The following is a 25,380-nucleotide window of genomic DNA, read 5'->3' as shown; positions in this document are numbered from 1 at the left end:
GTGTGTGTGTGTGTGTGTGTGTGTGTGTGTGTGTGTGTGTGTGTGTGTGTGTGTGTGTGTGTGTGTGTGTGTGTGAGAGAGAGAGAGAGAGAGAGAGAGAGAGTTAGTGTGTCTGTCTGTCTGTAATGACTGTTCTGTTTCATTCTGCTACAATCGTCTGGATTAAACTATTACTGCAATATTACTTCAGTGCTCTAAGTGCCGCTATTGGTCAGTGTACGCAGTGCTCGTTTTTAGATCCTCCCCTACCCTGTGACATCATGACAATATAAAGACCGTAGAATTTCTCTTCATTTAAACGAGTATTAAACTGCCTCCGTCTTTAGGTACTGTTTATAATAGTATTTTGGGGGATATTTATAATTTCTTGTTGGTTTTTTCTTCGTGTCTTCGTGCACGTTTATCGTAAGCTAAAAGATGGGTGTTCTTTGTTTTCTTGATGCTCGGAAAAAAATATTAACCGCCTGGAAGATTACGTTTCCACTACTGGATATGCTTGCTGTATTAGCCTTTGTCGTCGAAATGACACACGGACAAGTCCGTTACTCTATTCCCGAAGAAATGACGAAGGGCTCGCTAGTCGGAAATATCATCCAGGATCTCGGTTTGGACGTTAAACGACTGAAAGCAGGGCGAGCGCGGATCTTTACGGAGGACAGTCGTGAGTACATCGGTCTGAATGTGGATAAAGGGACTCTGGTAGTGAGAGAGAGGATAGACAGAGAGGAGCTGTGCGCCCAAGTGTCTCCTTGCTCCTTACATTTTCAGATCATTCTAGAAAACCCGATGGAACTGCATCGAATTGATGTGGAAATATTAGATATTAATGATCATGCCCCGAGTTTTATAAGAAAGGAAATCAATGTGGACATAAGTGAGTCATCCGTCCCAGGTGCTCGGTTTTCTTTAGACAGCGCGCACGACCCTGACGCAGGGTTGAATGCTCTCCAGAGATACACTCTTAATCCTACCGATAAATTTTCATTAAAAGAAGTGACTAGTAATAATGGAATGAAACAGGTCGAAATGATTTTAACAACGCCTCTTGACAGAGAGGAACAAGAGGAACATAAATTAATTTTATCCGCGTTTGACGGAGGCAGCCCGCATAGATCTGGCACTGTGAAAATATGCGTAACAGTTATGGACGCAAATGATAACGCTCCTGTGTTCAGCCAGTCTCTTTACCGGGCGTCTTTGGCAGAGAACTCGCCGAAGGGAACCGTTGTTTTGTCAGTAAGTGCATCCGATAGAGACAAAGGATCCAATAGTGATTTAATCTATTCATTTTCCCAGAGCTCCGGAAAGGCCTTAGATTTGTTCAGTATTGATGCTCATACCGGTTACATTATTGTTAACAGTGATCTAGATTTTGAGAAGACAAAACATATTCAGTTAAACGTTGAAGCTATAGATAAGGGTGGTTTAAAAGATTCAAGTCAAGTCGCTATTGACATTCTAGACGTTAATGACAATGCTCCTGTTATTAGTGTCATTTCTTTCTCTAGTCCAATAGCTGAAGACTCCTCACCCGGGACGGTGATTGCGATGTTGAATGTAAAAGACTTAGACTCGCAGAAGAATGGACAAGTGAAATGTTCCATTGATGCAAATTTACCTTTTAAAATAATATCATCGACCGCAAATTTTTACAGCATCATAACTGATGGGCTTTTAGACAGAGAAGCGATACATGAATATAATATAACAGTTGTAGCTTCTGATGAGGGTTCGCCGTCTTTATCCACCAATAAAACAATGAAGCTAAAAATATCTGACGTTAATGACCACGCCCCTCTTTTCCAGCACCAGTCATACACAGCTCAAGTGATGGAAAACAATTCACCTGGAGTGTCTATATTTGCAGTTACTGCAACTGATAAAGACTCTGGAAACAATGCGCGCATTTCATATTTTCTTGAAGATATTTTTATTAATGGCGTTTCTGCCTCGTCTTATGTTTCAGTAAATGCAGAGAGCGGGGAGATTCTTGCAGTTCGTTCTTTTGATTTTGAACAAACAAAGCAGTTCACTATTCGCGTAAAAGCGCAAGACGGTGGCAATCCGCCTCTCAATAGCAATGTGAGTGTGAAAATAATTGTTCTGGATCAAAATGACAACGCACCCCAGGTTCTGTACCCTGTACAAACTGCTGGCTCTCAGGTGGCTGAAATAGTGCCTCGTTCAGCAGAGGTGGGCTATCTGGTCACTAAAGTGGTGGCTGTTGATGTGGACTCCGGACAGAATGCCTGGCTCTCATATAAACTACAGAAAGCGACAGACAGGGCGCTGTTTGAAGTGGGCTTACAGAATGGAGAAATAAGAACTGTACGCCAAGTCACTGATAAAGATGCTGTGAAACAGAAGCTCGCTGTTGTAGTGGAGGACAACGGACAGCCCTCTCGTTCAGCTACAGTCAATATTAACGTGGCGGTGGCGGACAGCTTCCCTGAAGTGCTCTCGGAGTTCACGGATTTTACACAAGACAAGGAATATAATGACAACCTGACATTTTATTTGGTCTTGGCCTTGGCTGGAGTTTCGTTCCTTTTCCTCGTATCAATCATAGCTATCATTTCAGTTAAATGTTACAGATGGAGACGTGAACGAATGTTTTATAAATCCGGGGCAAATCTCCCAGTTATTCCATATTATCCACCCCTTTACGCGGATGTAGGAGGAACAGGAACATTACAACACGTATATAATTATGAAGTTTGCAGAACAGCTGATTCCAGAAAGAGTGATCTGAATTTTAAATCTTGCGGTGAGAGCGCCATAGGTTTGGACACCAGTGCAACCATGACGCTGAATCGTGACCTTGCATGTGTTTCTAATGACCAGGTGAGATACTGATGTTTCCCATTTGCTTTAATTTACAATCTTCCTTACATAAGCTCTACCAACTAAAGTGCGTTAGTTACCATTTCTCTGTTTGTCTGGATGTTTGTCTTTTTATATTATGATTGATCTTTAATTTTGACTTTAAAATCTCATTTTATGTATAGATACATTTAACTTTAACTATATTAAAATAAGACTGAGGTTGTACGTTGAGCTCGGTAATGTAATAAACCTACATTTTGCTTCAATGCAATGTTATTGTTTGCTCTCTAAGAGCCGCTGTTGGTCAGCATACGTAAGGCTCGTTTGAAGATCCTCCCTTACGTGATGACATCATAAAGACTGCAGAATTTTCCCTTAGTTAGTGGCTCTCAAATGTGCGATCATCTCTGGAGGTTTGGTGTGAACATTTTCGGATGTTATTTCCAGCTTCATATTGATTCACGTTTGACATTTTATTTATAGAATTTTATCGATTCAAATATGGTTATTGTGTGTTCTGTCGGGGTGCGCAGAAGGCGCTGTCCTGTCTGGATTGCATTTCATTTACTGGATCTTTTCATTCTATCAGCCTTTGTCGTAGTCGTTACGCACGGGCAAGTCCGTTACTCAATTCCCGAGGAGATGACGAAGGGCTCGTTAGTCGGAAATATCATTCAGGATCTCGGTTTGGACGTTAAACGACTGAAAGCAGGGCGAGCGCGGATCTTTACGGAGGACAGTCGTGAGTACATCGGTCTGAATGTGGATAAAGGGACTCTAGTAGTGAGAGAGAGGATAGACAGAGAGGAGCTGTGTGCCCAAGTGTCTCCTTGCTCCTTACATTTTCAGATCATTCTAGAAAACCCGATGGAACTTCATCGTATTGATGTGGAAATATTAGATATTAATGATCATGCCCCGAGTTTTGCGAGAGGGCAAATCAGTTTTCAAATAAGTGAATCGGCTCTCCCTGGTGCTAAATATTCTTTAGACAGCGCGCAAGATCCGGATGTAGGTCTTCATACTCTCCAGAGATACACACTTAGTCCAGCAGATCATTTTTCTTTGAAAGAGATAACTAGTAATGATGGTTTGAAATACGTAGAAATGGTGTTACAAACACCTCTGGATAGAGAGAATCAAGAAAAGCATACATTAATTCTGACTGCATTTGATGGCGGTAAACCGCAAAAATCTGGCACGGTTAAGATAACCGTTACAGTTATGGATGCAAACGACAATGCCCCGGTGTTTAGTCTGCCTATATATCGAGTTTCTCTGCTGGAGAATTCACTTAAGGGCACGCATGTCGTTACAGTAACCGCCAGTGATAAAGACAAAGGAACAAACGCTAAGGTTGCGTATTCATTTTCACAAAGCACAGGAAAAAACGTCAATTTGTTTAATATTGACTCTGAGACCGGCGATATCACTGTTAATGGTGATATGGACTTCGAAAAGATAAAACATTTTCAAATAAACGTTGAAGCAACAGACAATGGCGGGTTGACAGATTCTTGCAAAGTGGTGATTGAACTTGTCGACATTAATGACAACGCCCCTGTCATAAGTTTAATTTCATTTTCAAATGCAGTTCCTGAAGACTCCACTCCAGGGACAGTGGTGGCGATGCTTAATGTGAAGGATTTAGATTCCGGGAAAAACGGACAAGTGAAGTGTTTAATAACTCAAGACACACCCTTCAAAATTAAACCAACGTCCACTAATTTCTACAGCTTGGTCAGTGAACAGTCTTTAGATCGTGAGAAAATATCAGGATATAATATAACAATAACAGCTATAGATGAGGGCTTTCCCTCTTTATCTGCAAATAAAACGTTGACGCTTAAAATATCTGATGTTAATGACAACGCGCCTGCTTTTCCACGCAATTCGTATGTCGGATATGTGAAGGAAAACAATTCACCCGGAGTGTCTATATTTGAAGTTACAGCAAATGACAAAGATGTCGGAAATAATGCGCGCATTTCGTATTTTCTTGAAGATGATCTCATGAATGGCGTTTCTGCATCATCGTATATTTCAGTAAATGCAGAGAGCGGAGAGATTCTTGCTGTTCGTTCTTTTGATTACGAGCAAACGAAAGAGTTCAGTATTCGCGTCAAAGCGCAAGACGGCGGTAATCCTCCGCTAAGTAGTAATGTAAGTGTGAAAATTGTTATTCAGGATCAGAATGACAACGCACCTCAGGTTCTGTACCCTGTACAGACCAGCGGCTCTCAAGTGGCTGAAATAGTGCCTCGTTCAGCAGAGGTGGGCTATCTGGTCACTAAAGTGGTGGCTGTTGATGTGGACTCTGGACAGAATGCCTGGCTCTCATATAAACTACAGAAAGCGACAGACAGGGCGCTGTTTGAAGTGGGCTTACAGAATGGAGAAATAAGAACTATACGCCAAGTCACTGATAAAGATGCTGTGAAACAGAAGCTCACTGTTGTAGTGGAGGACAACGGACAGCCCTCTCGTTCAGCTACAGTCAATATTAACGTGGCGGTGGCGGACAGCTTCCCTGAAGTGCTCTCGGAGTTCACAGACTTTACGCACGACAAGGAATATAATGACAACCTGACATTTTATCTGGTTTTGGCCTTGGCTGTAGTTTCATTTCTCTTCATCGTATCCATCATAGCCATACTGTCAGTTAAATGCTACAGATGGAGACGTGAGCGGATGTTTTACAAATCCAGTGCCAACCTCCCAGTTATTCCGTATTATCCACCACTGTACGCGGATGTAGGAGGAACAGGGACTTTACAGCACATGTATAATTATGAGGTTTGCAGAACAACTGATTCCAGAAAAAGCGATCTGAAAGTCGTCAGACCCTGCAGTCAGAGCGGCACTAGTCTGGATCGCAGCCGGACGCAAACGCTCACGCATGCGCAGATAAAGAAAACTAGTGAGGATTATGACCAGGTAAGATATACTAATGACAGCAATGTTTATTTTGATGTCCTACATCTTCAATTTATGATGCTCTTTCTGGTAGTTTATTATTTTTTGAGTTTTGTTTGTAGCAGCATGTATCATTAATCACTTCTTATATGGAAAATATTTAGCGGTTACTTTATGAACGTGGTATGTTGCAGTGGCCGAGGGAAGCCGCTATGGTTGCAGTGTGAATTAGCGATTGAGCTCAAGAAGATTTATGCTCTTATGATCGAGTGAAGCTTTAGGTTATCAAGCAGTCAAAGCCAGGGGCGATTTTAGGATCTGGTCTTTAGGGGTGCCCAGCCCCCAGTGCTCACAGAGGCACAATACCAAAGTATTGCGCAGGTGCAGAGCAAGGTTTTTGCATAATATAATATTAAAAAAATGTGTTGAGCCAGGGGGTGCTGAGCAACTTCACGGTGGTGCTCTAGCACCACTAAAAATACCCTAGCCTCGCCCCTGGTCAAAGCCACTGTGTTGGGAGGATATGAACTTGTGCCTGAAGCTTATTGCCAAAGATTTCGCAGCCAAGCCAAAACCACAAGCCTTTTTGTAGATGTTGCCAGAGATACGGCTGCTGTACATCACCACATAGCGTCGTAAAATACTTTTTCTTTAATGATTCGTATAAAATCCACTGTCATTGTGTTTCTTTTTTAGTCTTCTTCAGATCATTGATAACCTAATTATACTATACAGGTACTAATACTCTGAAAACTAAATTAAAAGTATCCATGGATATTAAAAACACAGACAAATGGTTTGAAATTTGCATATTTTATCCAAACTGCTGTCCACAAAACACTGTAAAGTTTTCCAAACATTTTCCTTTACTTGACCAGAACAGAAAAACACAGAAAGTTTTAACTGTGAAGGTTGAAGTAACCGACTAAGCATAGTGTCATTGTACTAAACACGTAAAGCTAATGACACTCTACATGATTCACTTGTTACAGAAATGAAAACACGTGATTTTTTTCACCATCACATGATGGTAAGTTCAATGGTGCATTGTCTACACCTGCACAGGTCTTCAGATAAACCTCATGTCCACTAATAAAGGGACAGTTTTGTAAGCATCATTTCCTTTTCTTAAAGCACCTGTTCATACTCTTCAAAAACAAAATTTGTTGCATTTCCATAAATCTCTATAAAATAATTTAAGTTCAATGTTTCCTTCTCTCTCCACAATAAGGTTAAGCAACTGTAATGTGCTTCAAAGGTCATTATGACGTTATGACATTATGACAACGGTTGTATAGTGAATATATGATTTCGTGCAAGTTTCAGTGTTCTAGATTGAGATGTAATATTTCTATAGTGCTCCAAGTGCCGCTGTTGGCCAGTGTGTGCTCGTTTTACCCGCCCGTGGGAAGATCCTCCTCTTCATTCTGACCGCATGCATACGGAAATTCTCTTCATTTGACATTTACTCTCACTTGCATAAACGTTGCTGAGTTGTCCGGTATTTTGAAAGAAAAACAATTCCATATTTCTATTTATTTATGTCTCTCTCTTTGTCTTGTCTGGATTTGGCTGTTTAGAATATGGACGTTCTTTGTCCTTTTTATGTCCGGAAAAGGGGCTCCACTCTCCCGGTTTCGCCATGGCTAACGATGCTTGTGGTTGCGATTTCGTTACTCATGGCCGTTGCGCATGGCCAAGTGCGTTATTCCATTCCCGAGGAGATGAACAAAGGCTCGGTCGTAGGCACTGTCATTCAGGATCTCGGTTTGGACGTTAAACGACTGAAAGCAGGGCGAGCGCGGATCTTTACGGAGGACAGTCGTGAGTACATCGGTCTGAATGTGGATAAAGGGACTCTGGTAGTGAGAGAGAGGATAGACAGAGAGGAGCTGTGTGCCCAAGTGTCTCCTTGCTCCTTACATTTTCAGATCATTCTAGAAAACCCGATGGAACTGCATAGAATTGATGTAGAAATACTGGACATCAACGATAACCCTCCTGCTTTCGAGAGAAAAGAGATCGGTATTGAAATAAGAGAATCTGCTACCATAGGTTCACAGTTTTCTTTAGAAAGTGCACATGATGCCGACGTTGGACTGAATAGTGTACAGAGATACACACTTAGTCCAACAGAGCATTTCACGTTAAAAGAATTATCGCGCAGTGACGGCACTAAATATGTTGAGATGGTATTACAAACACCTTTAGACCGAGAGCAACAAGAAGAGCATAAATTAATTTTGACAGCATTTGACGGTGGTACTCCCCAAAAATCCGGGACAGCTAGGATAACTCTCACTGTTAGTGATGCAAATGACAACACGCCCGTGTTCAGTCAGCCAATATACCGAGTTTCTTTGCCAGAAAATGCCGTTAAAAATAGTTTAGTCGTGAGAGTGAGTGCTACCGACAAGGACAAAGGATCTAATGGTGAGGTTACGTATTCGTTTTCACAGAGCACAGGAAAAGAGGCCATAGAATTATTTAGTATTGATTCTGATACCGGGGAAATAAAAGTGAGGGGTCTTTTAGATTATGAAAAATCTAGACAGTATGAACTAAACGTTCAGGCCATGGATAAGGGCGGACTAACTGACAGAAGTAAAGTGTTTGTGGAAGTTACCGATGTTAATGACAATGCCCCTGTTATCAATATCATCTCATTTTCCAGTCCTATACCGGAGAATTCCGCCCCGGATACAGTTATAGCCATGCTAAATATCAAAGATATCGACTCCGGGAAAAACGGACAGATTAAATGTACAGTGAATTCAGACGTGCCATTCCGCATCAAATCGTCATCCTCCAATTTCTACAGTTTGGTTACAGAAAGTTATTTAGATCGTGAACAGTTGTCTGAATACAGTATAACAATTATGGCCACGGATTTGGGTTCTCCTGTGTTTTCTGCTAATAAAACACTACATCTTAAAATATCTGATGTAAACGACAACGCCCCTACGTTCCAGCATCAGTCATTCACTGCGTATGTGATGGAAAATAATTCACCCGGGATGTCTGTATTTGCTGTTACAGCATCTGACAAAGATTCTGGCAACAATGCGCGTCTTACGTATATTCTGGAAGACTTCCCTGTTATCGGCATTTCTGCCTCCACGTATGTTTCTGTAAATGCAGAGAGCGGAGAGATTATTGCTGTTCGTTCTTTTGATTACGAGCAAACAAAAGAGTTCAGTATTCGCGTCAAAGCGCAAGACGGCGGTAATCCTCCTCTAAGTAGTAATGTGAGTGTGAAAATAATTATTCAGGATCAGAATGACAACGCACCTCAGATTCTGTACCCTGTACAGACCAGCGGATCTCAGGTAGCTGAAATAGTGCCTCGTTCAGCAGAGGTGGGCTATCTGGTCACTAAAGTGGTGGCTGTTGATGTGGACTCCGGACAGAATGCCTGGCTCTCATATAAACTACAGAAAGCGACAGACAGGGCGCTGTTTGAAGTGGGCTTACAGAATGGAGAAATAAGAACTGTACGCCAAGTCACTGATAAAGACGCTGTGAAACAGAAGCTCACTGTTGTAGTGGAGGACAACGGACAGCCCTCTCGTTCAGCTACAGTCAATATTAACGTGGCGGTGGCGGACAGCTTCCCTGAAGTGCTCTCAGAGTTCACTGACTTTACGCACGACAAGGAATATAATGACAACCTGACATTTTATCTGGTCTTGGCCTTGGCTGTAGTTTCATTTCTCTTCATCGTGTCCATCATAGCCATACTGTCAGTTAAATGCTACAGATGGAGACGTGAGCGGATGTTTTACAAATCCGGTGCCAACCTCCCAGTTATTCCATATTATCCACCCCTTTACGCGGATGTAGGAGGAACAGATACTTTAAAACAGTCCTTTAATACTATTGAATCTAGGAAGAGTGATCTGAAATACTTCAGACCATGTAGTCAGGGCATTATTAGCATGGACGCAAGTGGAACACAAACACTGCTGCGAGTGCAAGAGAATACGCTGTCATTAGAAGAATCTGATAATCAGGTGAGGTGCGCGTAATAAACGTTTCTGGTTTGCCTTCGTTGTTTAAAAAATATGAGAATATTAACTTCTAACGATTTTTTAATTCTTCAAGTCGTTTCTAGCCACAATGTTGCATTTTTGATTTTTCAAATCATATTTACAATCCACAATTCAAAATACACAATGGTGGTGTTGCCTAGAAGGATGGGTACCGCATTTTGCATGACTTTTCATGTTTTTGCCTAGTGCCATATCATGGCGATTCATAGAATTTTTATTTCCACTGTTGGCTTTAGCCTGTTAATTGTGCGGTTAGATTGTGTACACAGAACACTGTGTTTGCCATCTGTCTATCTCTATCTAAATTTGTAAAGACTCTCTTCACTGAAATGTAACTACATTTCTGCTCACACGATGGTTTCGCCACATTTCCCTAATTCTGTTTCTGAGACATGTGTGTATTTTTTAAGTCTGATCTCTGGGCGTCGCTGTTGATCAGAGGCGTTGACTTTTCAGAAATATAGAAATTCTGCGCCTCCCTTTTTGGTTCTGTTTGCGCATGTCTACTTTCTTTCTTGTCTGTTTCATGTGCAAAGACCGGACACGTTTTCTTGACGCCTGTGCTGAGGTGCGCTGTGCGCCAAATGTTCCTTTACTGTAAATACTGAATGCGTATGATATTATATGAACAGTCGTGAGAATATTGCATCTGGTAAGAGATACAGCAACGCCATCGCATCATAATGGGGGAATACGGGCTTCTAACGTGGCGGCTGTGCGTATTTTTTGTCTGCGCGTATCTCGTCAATTACGCATCCGGACAGGTTCGATACTCGGTGCCTGAGGAAATGCCACCTGGATCGTTCGTTGGGGACATCGTGAAGGACCTGGGTCTGGAACCTAAGCGGCTGACGATGGGGAAGGCTCGAGTCTTTTCAGCAAGTGGGCGCGAGTATTTGGAGATGGACCGAGTGAAAGGGCATATCCTCGTGAAGGAGAGAATGGACCGCGAGACTCTGTGTTCTGGTGGGATTTCTGCATGCAGCATCAGCTTTGAGATTTTTTTGGAGAATCCGTTAGAGCTCTATAGAGTTACAGTGGAGATACTGGATGTTAATGATAATAGTCCTGCTTTTCCACGGGGGGAAATTAAACTCGAGATCAGCGAGTCAGCCAGTCCCGGAGCGCGCTTTTCTGTGGACAGTGCACTAGACCCAGACGTAGACATGAACGGCATTCAGAGCTACTCTGTTCACCCGACTAATTATTTTAGTCTGAAAACACAGAGTCGAGTAGGCAGTGGTAAAAATGTTGAGCTTGTCCTACAGACGCCGTTAGACAGAGAGAGAGAAGAACACTTATATCTAACAATAACTGCTACGGACGGAGGTAACCCTATACGCTCGGGTACTGTGAAAGTGCACGTTGTTGTTTTAGATGTTAACGACAACGCCCCTGTGTTCAGAAAGGACTCTTATAGAGCATCGGTTCCTGAAAACATAGCAAAGGGAGCATTGCTTGTTACTGCAAACGCCACCGATGCAGACACATTCACAAACGGGCAAATCGGCTATTACTTTGAACATACAACACCTAAAATCAAAGATCTTTTTTCGATTGATACAGATACAGGTGAGATACGGCTAGTTGGAGAGCTTGACTTTGAAGAGGCTGCTGTTCATGAGTTTAAAATACAAGCAAAGGATCAGGGAGGTTTATCCGACTCTTCTGATGTGGTCATTGAAGTGACTGATGTAAATGACAATATGCCAAAAATTACGCTAATGTCCGTTTCAAACACACTGCCCGAAAACGCGCCGCCAGGGACCGTCATAGCAATGATTAACGTTCAAGACAGTGACTCTGAGGAAAATGGGAAAGTAAGTTGTTTGATTGACAGAAGCCTCCCATTCAGAACTGAATCATCTCTGACCAGTTACTACAGCATAGTGACTGACACCAGCCTAGACAGAGAGCAAACCGCCGAGTACAATATCACAATAACAGCAAAAGATGGTGGCCACCCGCCATTGTCTAGTACAAAAATATTGCTTTTAAAGATTTCTGACATAAATGATCATTCGCCTCAATTTGAACATGAGGCATACAATACGTATGTGACGGAGAATAACTCGCCTTCTCTATCGTTGTTCAGTGTAAAGGCTAATGACGCAGACCTGGGTACTAACGCTCAGATATCGTACTTCATTGTCGACAAAGACGTGAACGGCGCACTAATATCTACTTTAGTTTCAATTGATCCGGAAAGTGGGATGATTTACGCAAGGAAATCATTTGATTATGAGCAAATAAAATCATTCAGTATCACCGTTAAGGCGCAAGATGGCGGATCGCCTCCTTTGAGTTCCAACGCAACGGTAAACTTTTTAATTCAAGATCAAAATGACAACGCACCTCAGGTTCTGTACCCGGTACAAACCGGCGGCTCTCAGGTGTCTGAAATAGTGCCTCGTTCAGCAGAGGTGGGCTATCTGGTCACTAAAGTGGTGGCTGTTGATGTGGACTCCGGACAGAATGCCTGGCTCTCATATAAACTACAGAAAGCGACAGACAGGGCGCTGTTTGAAATGGGCTTACAGAATGGAGAAATAAGAACTGTACGCCAAGTCACTGACAAAGATGCTGTGAAACAGAAGCTCACTGTTGTAGTGGAGGACAACGGACAGCCCTCTCGTTCAGCTACAGTCAATATTAACGTGGCGGTGGCGGACAGCTTCCCTGAAGTGCTCTCGGAGTTCACTGACTTTACGCACGACAAGGAATATAATGACAACCTGACATTTTATCTGGTCTTGGCCTTGGCTGTAGTTTCATTTCTCTTCATCGTGTCCATCATAGCCATACTGTCAGTTAAATGCTACAGATGGAGACGTGAGCGGATGTTTTACAAATCCGGTGCCAACCTTCCAGTTATTCCATATTATCCACCCGTTTACGCAGACGTCGACGGCAAAGGAACTTTAAAGCAAGTATTTAACTATGAGTTGTGTGGTACGGCAGATTCCAGAAGAAGTGATATCAAATGTAACCGCTCTTCCAGTCAGAGCATTTTGAGCGTTGACCTCAGTGACACAAGGACTGTACCGAGACAAAACATGTTTGATCCACATATTAATGCAAAGGTGAGCACCCTAAGATGTTCATATAAATACAATAGTTTTACTTTTCCAGAGTAGCTAATTGTGTATATATTAATAGGGTAGAACAGAGTGAAGAATGATCAACATTCCTGAGTTTATTCAAATACTGCCATACATGAAGGACAAACCAGTGGTGGTTTATTATGGTTCATCTTCACATATGTAGAAAGCAGGATGGATGGAGGAGAGATGAGGATGAGAGAGAGAGCTGTAGGTGGGTGGAGCTCTACATCAGTACACCGCAGTTAGGCAGCAACACTGCAGAACACACACGTGTGTGGGCTTTGGTTGAGTGAGAAAGTGAGAGAGAGAAAGAGAGAGAGAGAGAGAGAGATGTTAAGCCAGCTTGCCTTTTCTTGTTTACATCCCCAGCAGTAAAATGCACAACAGCCATTTTGAACCCTGTGCTTTCATCCACCGCTCATGTTTGCATCTATGTTGGGATGAGATGCAATCTGAAAATAATCTAACCACATGCACGTCTGTGGCATGTCTGCACAGCATGTCTGCACAGCACGTCTGTACAGCAGAATAAGTGCAAACCTCAGGAATAGGAGATATGTGTCTCTTTCATGCTCTTCACCATATATAATACCATACAGACAGTTGCATGCAGAAGCACAATGAGTCCTCAGTCCTTGAATCCCTCTGTTTCTTTTGCTCTTTAGTCTCTGTAATATGTGAACGGAAGCAGCTAGCACTTAAGCTAATGCTAACACACACATGCATGGCTGGTGCGGATGTGCAGATTCCCCTGCGTGCTTTGAAGTGCCAGGGAAAGTGAAGGCTTCATGTGGAGGTTAAATGTGGCTCTCATACTGGACGGGGACATGTGGGAGCACTTTCCAGCGGAAGTGTCGGCTTCTGTGAAGAGTAACTTTGCTGCATACTGTCTTAGTGTGTGCTGTTTTCATGTATATTTCACAATAGCACCATGTTGTTTATATCGTGAGCATATATTCTTGATCATAAGCGTGTGTGTGTGTGTGTGTGTGTGTGTGTGTGTGTGTGCATGCACGCATGCCTTTTCCTTCTGAACCACAAGCTTTCTCACACCTGGTGTCACTTTAGCACTGCTTTACACACTAATCTACAGTTTCCAGACTCATTATTGAGGCCTATTTTATTGTGCAGTATAAATCTACAGGCCCCTTGTGACGCTGTTAACTCCATGGTCACTGATATTACCTTCTGTTCTTCCCACTTCAAAGCTGTGGGGATGGGCCAGACACAGCCTAATCCAGGCCTGTTTGGGGATGGTTGGGTGCCTGTCCACAAGATAAAAGCTCAGATTATCATCTGACCAGATTACCATCTGATAGCTGGGCTGCTAAGGAGTTTTGTCCACGTTAGATTTAAACAACATTGCTGGTGTTTTCTTCACAAAGGTTCCTGATGATAAGGTGCTAGATGCTTTGTGTTAATGCAGTGAGCATGTGTTGAAGCACTTTCATTGCATGTGTGTGGCACATGAATCCATTCTTTATCATCTGCTTTTTGAATGCATAGGTCAAAACACAATTTTTAAACACAATTCTATTTGTAGTTGTAGTTTTATAATAATAGTAATTGCTTTTATGGATCTGCTCTTATATGAAATTCCACTCAAATGCTTAGGAATTGTTTTATATATTGTCTCCTTAAACCACTAAAACGCAAATATTGAATTTGAATGAAACCAACAGGATATGTTCATGTTTTCAGCATCACTTTCTTTAGACTCTTGTCTTTCATTTCTGCTATTCAGAAGTTAACAGTTTTATAATCAGCCCACAAATAGCAGTTAGAGAGCACTGCATAACTAACTAGCGCAGTAACTGCAGAGTCGGTGTGTGTTTTTGGCAGGTTGAGACTCCAGTACACACTTGAGAACAGGTGAATCTTAGTTTGTTGCAGTGAAACGTGTGATCACAGTGGATCTGCTGTAATATACCTGGCACACAGCCAAGACAGGCAGGCGACCAGAGCCCTGTTTCCTGCTGCCACACGTCCATGTCCGCACCCTGAAGAGAGGCAGCAGAACGGATCCTGACTGTACACAGTGCAGAGTGAGCTACCTGTAACCCACTCTGGAACTACTGGGATTCTGTACTTCAGGCAGAGATGGGAAAGACCCAAATCAGCTCTGCCTCCAACTCCCAGCAGCTTTGGCCTTGTTTGGAGTGTGGAAAGGTCATACATTTATACACATTCAGTACTGTATGTGCTGAGCTTGGGTATAGGAGATTTATCTCTGTCTGTCTATTAAGGACGTGCCACACCATGACGACAACAACAGTAATAATAGTGTGTATGCTATTGTGTGATTTGGTTCCTCTGCCAGTATGATTGTGAGTCTTCTATGGTGTTTGCTTGGTGACATTCACAGTAGTGCTGTGGTGTTGTAGAGCTGTGTTGCTGTAGTGCTGTACTATTGTAGTGCTGTTGCTATAGTTCTGTAGAGCTGTGCTGCTGCAGTGCTGTACTATTGTAGTGCTGTTGCTATAGTTCTGTAGAGCTGTGCTGCTGCAGTGCTGTACTATTGTAGTGCTGTTGCTATAGTTCTGTAGAGCTGTGTTGCTGTAGTGCTGTACTATTGTAGTGCTGTTGCTATAGTTCTGTAGAGCTGTGTTGCTGTAGTGCTGTACTATTGTAGTGCTGTTGCTATAGTTCTGTAGAGCTGTGCTGCTGTAGTGCTGTACTATTGTAGTGCTGTTGCTATAGTTCTGTAGAGCTGTGCTGCTGTAGTGCTGTACTATTGTAGTGCTGTTGCTATAGTTCTGTAGAGCTGTGTTGCTGTAGTGCTGTACTATTGTAGTGCTGTTGCTATAGTTCTGTAGAGCTGTGCTGCTGTAGTGCTGTACTATTGTAGTGCTGTTGCTATAGTTCTGTAGAGCTGTGCTGCTGCAGTGCTGTACTATTGTAGTGCTGTTGCTATAGTTCTGTAGAGCTGTGTTGCTGTAGTGCTGTACTATTGTAGTGCTGTTGCTATAGTTCTGTAGAGCTGTGCTGCTGTAGTGCTGTACTATTGTAGTGCTGTTGCTATAGTTCTGTAGAGCTGTGCTGCTGTAGTGCTGTACTATTGTAGTGCTGTTGCTATAGTTCTGTAGAGCTGTGCTGCTGCAGTGCTGTACTATTGCATTGTTGTAGTGTTGTAGTGTTTTTGTGCTGGGTTGCTGTGGTGCTGTATTACTGTACTGCTGTAGAGTTATGGTGCTGCATTGTATTGCTGTAGTGCTTAGTGCTGGTATATTAAGCAGTTGGATCAGATGAGTCCTTTGTTCGTTAGTCCGTCCATCACAGCATCCACTACCTACAAGGTCAACAATGCTTTTGACGTCTTTGCCTTGTGTTTGCTACGGTGTGTGTATGGTTTTGTGAGTGTTTCTTTTCTGTTTGTCATATGTGAACTAGTGCTCTACTAAAGGGATTGCTTCAATTTATTCAGGACAATGAAACAGCAGGGCAAATGGCTTAGTGTGCACACACATCACATGTACACACACACACACACCCATGCACGCACATACACACAAACATTTACACACAGACATATACCATACACTTAAGTGATTGGAATGAGACACTATGTGTGTAGGGTTTGTTTTTCTTGTCAAATCCCTGTTTTAGTCAAATAAGGCAAATTGTTGACATGATTAGGGGTACAGAATGCTAAAGGAGTGTTGCTAATAATAATCATTCATTAATGCCTGCGACATGGCTAATACATGGCACACTCATAACACACTCTGCCTAGTTTTCTGTTCTCTCTCTCCGTCCCTGTGCTGTTCCTCTCTCCCTCCCTCTCTCTCTCCCTCCCTCTCTCCCCTCCCCCATGCCTGCTGCACCATTCTGCAGTCTTTGTTCTGTATGTGTTCCTCCTTTCAATACAGAAAATGAGTTAAATGGGATCAAATACACAGACATCAACCTTACTGCACAGCCATAATGAAACACTTCCTCTCTCATCTTCTTTGTGTGATACCACCAACCCAGTTTGGATTTTGACATAGGGAACCTAGTGTATTGCCACCATGCACTGTCTGCATAACGTAGTACTTTGCTGACCTGACACAAGATGAACTTTTACATCCCACATGTTTATCTTTTATCAGCCTTTTCTCCTCTTTACTCAGACTGTTTTTTTTTCCTAGACAATTTCCTCCTGAGGCAGGATTCTGTTGCCACAGCAACAAGCTGACTCACATACAGGACTGTACCATTATGAGGCCACAGGGGGGCAGTGAGAGGCTTAAAGCTCAGTTTAACAGTATCAGGGATGAGATGAAATACCCCCTGCTTTTCATAATGTAGTGCAGTGGGCTGAGATTCTAGGCTAACATGATGGGGGAAGGGTGTTGTCCTCCTGACAGTTTAAACGATATTTTCCACAATGTTTGTTCTTGGTGTTAAATTATCACTACATACAATCATACAAAAATCTTTGTGTTTCATTCTTTCCTGATTATTTATTGCAGAGGTATAATTTTGTTAATTCAAAGGTATACATTTTCATGGTATAAGGTTATTGCATTTGTGTTAGCAGCATACTGCATACATGTCAAATACACTATGACACCAATGGTGTTTGTGATTAGTCTAGCATTCAGATTTAAACATATACACCATAGACACGGACGTAATTTTGGGGGGGGACGGGGGGGACATGTCCCCCCCACTTTTTCAAAAGCCGGCTTTGGTCCCCCCCAGTTTTTACAGTTAAAACCAAATATTTAAATAGCGACGAATCCATGTCCCCCCCACTTTTGAAATCAAAATTACGTCCATGACCATAGACATACAGTACCATTACTGCTGCTTTATCTGGCGTACACACAGGTGCACGTGTACAGCTGCTGGTGCACACGGTTGTGAATAAAGCATGCTCCTTGCACACGGCCCCAGAATGCATTGCTGTCCTGATGAATCTAGTGCAGCTATCTTCTCCAGGCTGAGGGTCAGAGCAGAGAAGCAGGCCAGCAGATGTAGTAGTTCATTTGAATCTTGCACTGATGTTGAGTATGTAAAATGGATGTTTATTACAGTAACAACATGACACCCGTCACTCTAAGGTACTATTTCACTCATACTTTACAGTGAAGACATTGAGGCACAGTCCCAGTAGTGTGTGAAATATCTACATAATATTGATGGTCAGTTTTGAAATAACTTTATTTTACATGTCGGATCACAAACTGTCCATAATCTGCATGTGTTGTTAGAGCCTCACATAATGAGATTGCTAAAGCATTACATTGTTCTCTTTGCAGCACTGCACATCTCCACTAGTCCATGTTTTCATTCCCTCTCCACTGGCCTCCCTGCACAAACCTTAAACAAACAGTTTATTACCCACACTACACATCCTGACCACACCCCACACACCTGACCACACCCCAAACACCTGACCACACCCCACACACCTGACCACACCCCAAACACCTGACCACACCCCACACACCTTCACACTGGTGACCCATTCGTGTCTGTATTACTCCTCACTGCCTTCATTGCACGGTCTCTGGTCCCACTAATTACTTCACCTCCTCCAATCTAAGGTTCCTACCTACAGGTTTTGTTGGTTTTGTCTGTGTTTTTAATGTGTTTTAATTGTTGATATTATTTTGATGCTCTGTCCAGTGAACCTGAGCTCTGAAAAGGAGCTTTGTAAATACAATGTATAACAATGATTATTCCTACAAACACAATTACACAATTTTGTGCATTATTATTATTATTAAATGCTTGTCAGTGTGTGTTTATGGTGGGTTGTTTGCTCCATTTTCGTGACTTCTTTGGCCCTCAAACCAGTGCCAGTGGTTGTGCTCTGTTGTACAGATGGCGGGTAAGTATGACTGGGGTCCCTGAAGTGTCTGATTTTTGCATCATTCTAACCAAACTCCTTCATGTGTGGTTTATTTTTCATGTTACGCTGCTGTTCCTCTGGCTGGTGTGTTTTGCTGTGACACTCTGAATCAATAAAGGTAAGAAAGCTTTTAAGATGTTTACATCTTACTCATGTTCATCCTGCATACTTATAGGCACAGTTATGGATCTGAGGCTGTAGTGTAACCCAGAGGTGTGGACTCGAGTCACATGACTTGGACTCGAGTCAGACTCGAGTCATTAATATTAAGACTTTTGACTTGACTTGAAAAAATATTCAGAGACTTAAGCCCTATCCGGACGGGATTAGTTTCTCAGGGGGTCCTGGGGTAATTTTCTCTTTTACGGGGGGTCCTCTGTGATTTTAATCCCGTCCGGAACGAGCATGTCCGTGTTTTTCTCAGATGTCCTCAGAGAAAATTACAGGCGGAATTACCTACTGTTTTTCGCTGTACTCCGTGGTCGTCTGGTAATTTTAGTCCCGTCCGGATCCACATGTCTGAGTTTATACATGCAGACATCACCTCGCGTTTAATAAAACAGCTATATGTCCACTGCCACGCACCGTAGTTACACGTTGGGCGCGCGTTTTCACGGAGATCCACGTAAAGACAGCGGTGAGCGAAAATGGATTTACTGGATTTTTTAATGGATTTATTTTATTTTATTTAACGGATTTATTTAGCTATTTACATTCATTAGCGATTTTTTATAATGTGTTTTCTGTATTGGTTTAACAAAATAGCTTAACTTAAACGGAGATCTTAAATGCTGAACTGAACAGTAGTAAAGTTAAAAGTTAAAAAGGAATCATCAGAGTTGGCAGTGTGACATTATTAAACATGCTATCACGTGACAAGGCGATGTCATGTGACCGAGAAAGCCAAAAACTCACGGGTCCTCCTGTTTTTTCAATTGCTGTCCGGATGCAAGAGTTTTATCACTGAGTACAAGGGTGAAATATTTTTCACAGACGTCCCCCTGAAAAACTAATCCCGTCCGGATAGGGCTTTAGACTTGACTTGGACTTTTACACCAATAACTTGGGACTTGAATTGGACTTGAACCTGTTTACTTGCAAAGACTTGATTTTTTTTTACCCCAAATCTAAATTTTAAAACGCATATTAATATTTATAAAGTGCGCCCCATTAATTTCATTTCCGTCCTTCTGACGCAGACCAGTCATCTGCTTTTCCACACTCTGTACGTGTGTGTGTGCATGAGCTGCAGCACAACCAATCAAATGGGGGGTTGGCGAACGTAAATTTTTACCGGGCGGGGTGTAAAATGGACACAAATTAAGTATTATATCGCGATCGATCGATCGCCAGTGGTTGGTGCCAGAGCGAACTAGTAACTCATTGAATCATAGATGTGGATCAGAGGTAAATAAACTAGATTTTTTCCGGCGTGAGAAATCGGATGTGTGGCGTGAGAGCGTGTGAAGACGGTCAAATGCGTGTGTCTCACGCTCAGTGCGTGAGAGTTGGCAACCCTGGGTTCTGTATCTGAACTCGGGGAAGAGAGCCTCTCTCTGTCACCATCATAATATCCAGTTCTATCTCAGCATGGATTGTGTATTTGAAGACATCTACGTCGAGAAAAAAATATATTGACAAAAGTGGAGCGAGTTTTCAGCTATGGGGACATCATTCATCGTGCACAAATCACATACAGACTTTTGGCCAGCAAATGCAATGCAGAATAGTTTACTGAAATGTCTAAAGTTGCAGATTCCTGTTAATTGTTCAGTTCTTATATTTGTTTGTCTTGTGTCACTCACACATGTTCTCCAAGAAACCAGATAAGAGAAGAGAGGGAAAAATGCTGTTATGGTTCTTTGTATTGTACTGTGAAAATATCAGCACTTTTTATTTGAACATGGAGTTCTACTTATGACTTTTTCACAGAATATTTATTTCTGGAAAATTGTAGTTTAAAGTATGAATATTTTTGCAGCTAAGTTTAACAAATTGAACTGTGCAATAAAGAGGTGTAATTTTAATTTTTTTTATACTTCGTGTTTTCAGTTGCACATGTTTTATCAAGATTTGAGGAGAATACAGATTTTAAAAAGAACGCATGTCTATTATTTACATTTAAAATATACCTGCAACCAGGGGCGATTTTAGGATCTGGTCTTTAGGGGTGCCCAGCCCCCAGTGCTCACAGAGGCACAATACCAAAGTATTGCGCAGGTGCAGAGCAAGTTTTTTGCATAATATAATATTTTAAAAATGTGTTGAGCCAGGGGGTGCTAAGCAACTTCACGGTGGTGCTCTAGCACCACTACAAATACCCTAGCCTCGCCCCTGCCTGCAACATTGGTAAAAAAAAAAAAAAAAAAAAAAGACTCGAAAGGACTTGAAATTCCAAGTTTCAGACTTGGGACTTGACTTGACTGTTGCCTGTCTTGACTCGAGACTTGACTTGACTTGAGTGTCTTTGCTTGAGACTTGACTCGGGACTTGAGGTATAAAGACTTGGACTTACTTGAGACTTGCAAAACACTGACTTGGTCCCACCTCTGGTGTAACCACTGGGCATATACTCTCTGATAGCTCTGGTCTGGCAAGAATGATGATTTTTGCAACCTCTAAAAAGTAGAAGCTTTTGATGAAATCCATTTCTATACCATGTAATGTTTTCATACACACACATGCATATACATGGAAGCATATGTGCACACAAACAAAAGCAAGAATTACTTTCGTATAGTGCGTGATGTTTTCTACAGCATTGCGATACACATTCAGGATGTTTCTAACAGCACAAACCAAAATGACAAACCAAAAAAGAATAATGATTTCACTGTAGTGTCAATAAATTCATAGACCCAGTGCCACATTTGTAATAAAAATATTTAAGGGAAAATAAACAAAGAAAAAAGAGCACTTTCTTAGCTGACTAGAAAATTTCTATTTGTTATTTTTTTTACAAAACATTTTTTCAAACTTGTTGGCCAATTCTGTACATCCAATGTATTGTGGCGTGGAAGGGAAACTCCCTAGATAGGTCCATATCAACTCAAATAGGCATATATGTAATGCTGCAGGCCGGAGCCCCGGTGGGCGTGGATAAAGGGCGGAGCATGTGTCAATCATTTTCGAATGCAGCCAATCAGATACTACACTTTCGTTGTCAATCAATTTTTATTAAGCCAATTATCAGCCAGAGTTAGCTGTCAATCATTTTTTACTGCAGCCAATCTTAACAGATTTGCCAAAAGAAGGCGGAAACTGCACGGAGAAGCTCTTTAAACAGAAGTATATGCCATTCTTGCACAAAAGTAGCTGAATAAAAACATTAGAAGAGCTATGACTTTAGACATTTTTTTAATAAAAGTTTAAAATACTTCTCACTTGTTATTCTGGAACGGCACTTTATTGTTTTTTTTTTTCCTTTATTGCACGTATTGCATCATTTGTACATCATATATATGTGGCGAGTGTAAATTGTTAGCGGAGGGAAGGTGTAAATGGACACAAATTATTATTATAGTATTATATCGCGATCGATCGATAAGTATAAGCGCCTCCGCCGAGCAGCGCGTTGAGGAGCGATTTCGATTGGAGGATCGTGCTCTATTTTTTATTATAAATTTTTTGCTGATGCTGGTCCAGCGTGTCGCGTGCCACTGATTATGCCTCGGCGTGCCAACGGTGGCCCGCGTGCCATAGGTTGCCGACCCCTGCTGTAGAGCCTTTGAATATTAAAACCATTGTAGAAATTAAGCTCAGCAAGTAAAGTAAAAGAAGGACGCGATCACACAGTCTCATTGAAAATGTAGGAGTGAATGAATAAAGTGCACCAACGCAAAACCCGTGACATAATCCAAATAAAGTTTGAAGACTAGTATTGTTTTGATATAATCAAATGACGATGGAGCGTTGGAGTTATCGGACAGAGTTGATCAAATCAGAGTTAATCCAACTCAATGACTCCCGCAAAGATGTAATTAAACTCTGCCCACGAATTTCTCTTGGCGAAAGATACACGGTGAGCATACGATATCTAGCTAGCTCTCCATAATTATGACGATTAAAAGCAATGCCTGATTATATAAAAATACTGGTCTTCAAACTTTGGATTTGGATTATGTCACGGGTTTTGCGTTGGTGCACTTTATTCATTAAATCCTACATTTTCAATGAGACTGTGTGATCGCGTCCTTCTTTTACTTGCGCTCCATTGCTGGTCACATCTGAACTTAATTTCTACAATGGTTTTAATATTCAAAGGCTCTACAGCAGGGGTCGGCAACCTATGGCACGCGGGCCACCGTTGGCACGCCGAGGCATAATCAGTGGCACGCGACACGCTGGACCAGCATCAGCAAAAAATTAATAATACAAAATAGAGCACGATCCTCCAATCGAAATCGCTCCTCAACGCTCTGCTCGGCGGAGGCGCTTATACTTGGCGATCGATCGCGATATAATACTTAATTTGTGTCCATTTACACCTCCCCTCCGCTAACAATTTACACTCGCCACATATATATGATGTACAAATGATGCAATACGTGCAATAAAGGAAAAAAAAACATTAAAGTGCCGTTCCAGAATAACAAGTGAGAAGTATTTTAAACTTTTATTTAAAAATGTCTAAAGTCATGGCTCTTCTAATGTTTTTATTCAGCTACTTTTGTGCAATAATGGCATATACTTCTGTTTAAAGAGCTTCTCCGTGCAGTTTCCGCCTTCTTTTGGCAGATCTGTTAAGATTGGCTGCAGTAAAAAATGATTGACAGCTAACTCTGGCTGATAATTGGCTTAATAAAAATTGATTGACAACAAAAGTGTAGTATCTGATTGGCTGCAGTCGAAAATGATTGACACATGCTCCGCCCTTTACCCACGCCCACCGGGGCTCCGGCCTGCAGCATTACCCTTCTCCAAATAGGGGTTGCGCAATTACAGTAAGAAACACGAGGGCATAGCATTAACATGGCAACATTACACACACACGGTAGGAAGACTCATAAATGTACAAACACATAAAATGATAAGGAGCGACACCAATATTACAAGATATAAACATGACGTCAACACACAGAACATCGCAAGGCAGTCGCGGGGGCTCATGGGAGTGACGTCACCCTGCCACTACCGCAGGGCCGACGTTACAGTATTTACCAGCCTGTGACATTTCTTGTAACTGTAGTCAAACTGTAATTATCTCGTATCATAGGACGATGCTGATATTTTATGTTTGTAATGCTGATTAAATGCGAACAGACTGTTTTGTATGTCAGAATACTGATTCATTTTGACTTACCCTGATCAAAATTATTTTATTTATCTGTTCTGCAATGTAACAAGCATAATAAATAATAATATTTATATTATAATAAATAACAATAATAATAAAGCATAATAGTTTTTAGATTCTTTCGCCTAAGGTTTTAATCGGGAATGAAAAGAGGTGAATGTTCAGAAGTTGACGTAATGTTGTGTGTGCTAGGTCGCAGAGACGCACGCTCAACGTCTGCGTGGCGCTGTTCACCGCGGTGGTGCTGAAATAAGCCAGTAACTCGCGTGTAGCTTGACCTTCTTATCGCTTCCCCTCCGCGTTCCACTGTTGTTGTTGTTTTTTTTTACTTCTCCATTTGGGCTTTCACTGCGTCTTACTTGGTGTTCCTGGTTTGCAATTATATACGAGTACTGCTAAGCACTCCCTATAACGTAGTATGCAGTAGGCAGGATTGTTGGTCACGTTATTATAAACGGATATATCAATTATGTGTGGTAATAGGTGCGTTGTTGCGAGTCAGTCAGCATTTTCACCTCTCCATCGCACGCGCCAAACGTTTAACGTTTCCTCGCTTGAATAGCTTTATAGCAGTATACATTTTTAACTGTACAAAAATTAAACATAAATTAGCAATATGCGTTTTAATAGTAAAAACTTCATAGTGTTGACAAGTAAAGACTTGTGCATGTGTGAATTTGTATATATTGACGCCATCGTGTCACCGTGCCTGCACAAAAATAGCGGACTGCATGTTGTGTGCTGCACCACAGGGGGGCGCCAAGTAGACCCGGTCCTGTGTTTCCTGCAGCAAATGCATGAAAAATGCAATTGTTATTTTGAAATATATTAATATGTTTCTCCGCATTGTGAATTAGCGTGTAGAATTAATAATAATTAATTAAGTAATTAATTAATTAATTAATAGTAATAATAATTAATGTGTTTGCTTAACCATGTGATGCATTGGCATGTTGAGTGTTTTAGCATTGGAGCAATCTATTATTATTTAGGTGTTTGGTATCCCTTGTGTTTTAGCTCTCATGTATCACAAAAGATGTACAGATTTGCTACAGCATACCAGAAGAACTGAAGCAGAGCTGTGTTATTGGAAACATCTGGTTTACTGGAAGGGTAAAGCCAGCGGCTTGTAGGCAGGATTTCATTGCAGCTTTGAGAAAAGAAAGAGAGGCAGAATGAATAGAAAGACATTTTCTGAATGTGTTCCATGTCTTTTGCCTCTGGAGAATAGCATAGAATATCACTAGAATATCACTGAAACCTTTTTTTGAAATATAAAAAGAAAAGCTCCTTTTTCAAGTGTTCACTATTGGCAAGTATTTGAAGTTGGGTTCTTTTGATAAT

The 25,380-nt window shown here is 41.6% G+C and overlaps 1 protein-coding gene across 21 annotated transcripts in view; it reads left to right on the top strand.

Moving 5' to 3' along the window:
- LOC143514526 (protocadherin gamma-A11-like) overlaps positions 1-25,380 on the top strand; it is a 123,455-nt gene that overhangs the window by 80,100 nt on the left and 17,975 nt on the right. The window contains exon 1 of one of the 21 annotated variants that reach the window (XM_077005832.1): positions 97-2,844. The exons of 17 other annotated variants lie outside the window; for them this stretch is intronic. In XM_077005832.1, coding sequence (XP_076861947.1) covers positions 418-2,844 — 2,427 coding nt within the window. In that variant the 5' untranslated portion in view covers positions 97-417. Of the gene's footprint in view, positions 1-96; positions 2,845-3,057; positions 5,764-7,187; positions 9,756-9,869; positions 12,878-25,380 lie in introns of those variants that run through there. 3 more of the 21 variants (XM_077005829.1, XM_077005831.1, XM_077005838.1) reach the window with 3 other exon arrangements.

The sequence above is a fragment of the Brachyhypopomus gauderio genome, chromosome 5, assembly GCF_052324685.1.
Source record: "Brachyhypopomus gauderio isolate BG-103 chromosome 5, BGAUD_0.2, whole genome shotgun sequence".
Taxonomy (NCBI): domain Eukaryota; kingdom Metazoa; phylum Chordata; class Actinopteri; order Gymnotiformes; family Hypopomidae; genus Brachyhypopomus; species Brachyhypopomus gauderio.
The sequence above is the reverse complement of the archived record's forward strand: the minus strand, read 5'-3'. Positions and strand labels throughout refer to the sequence as shown.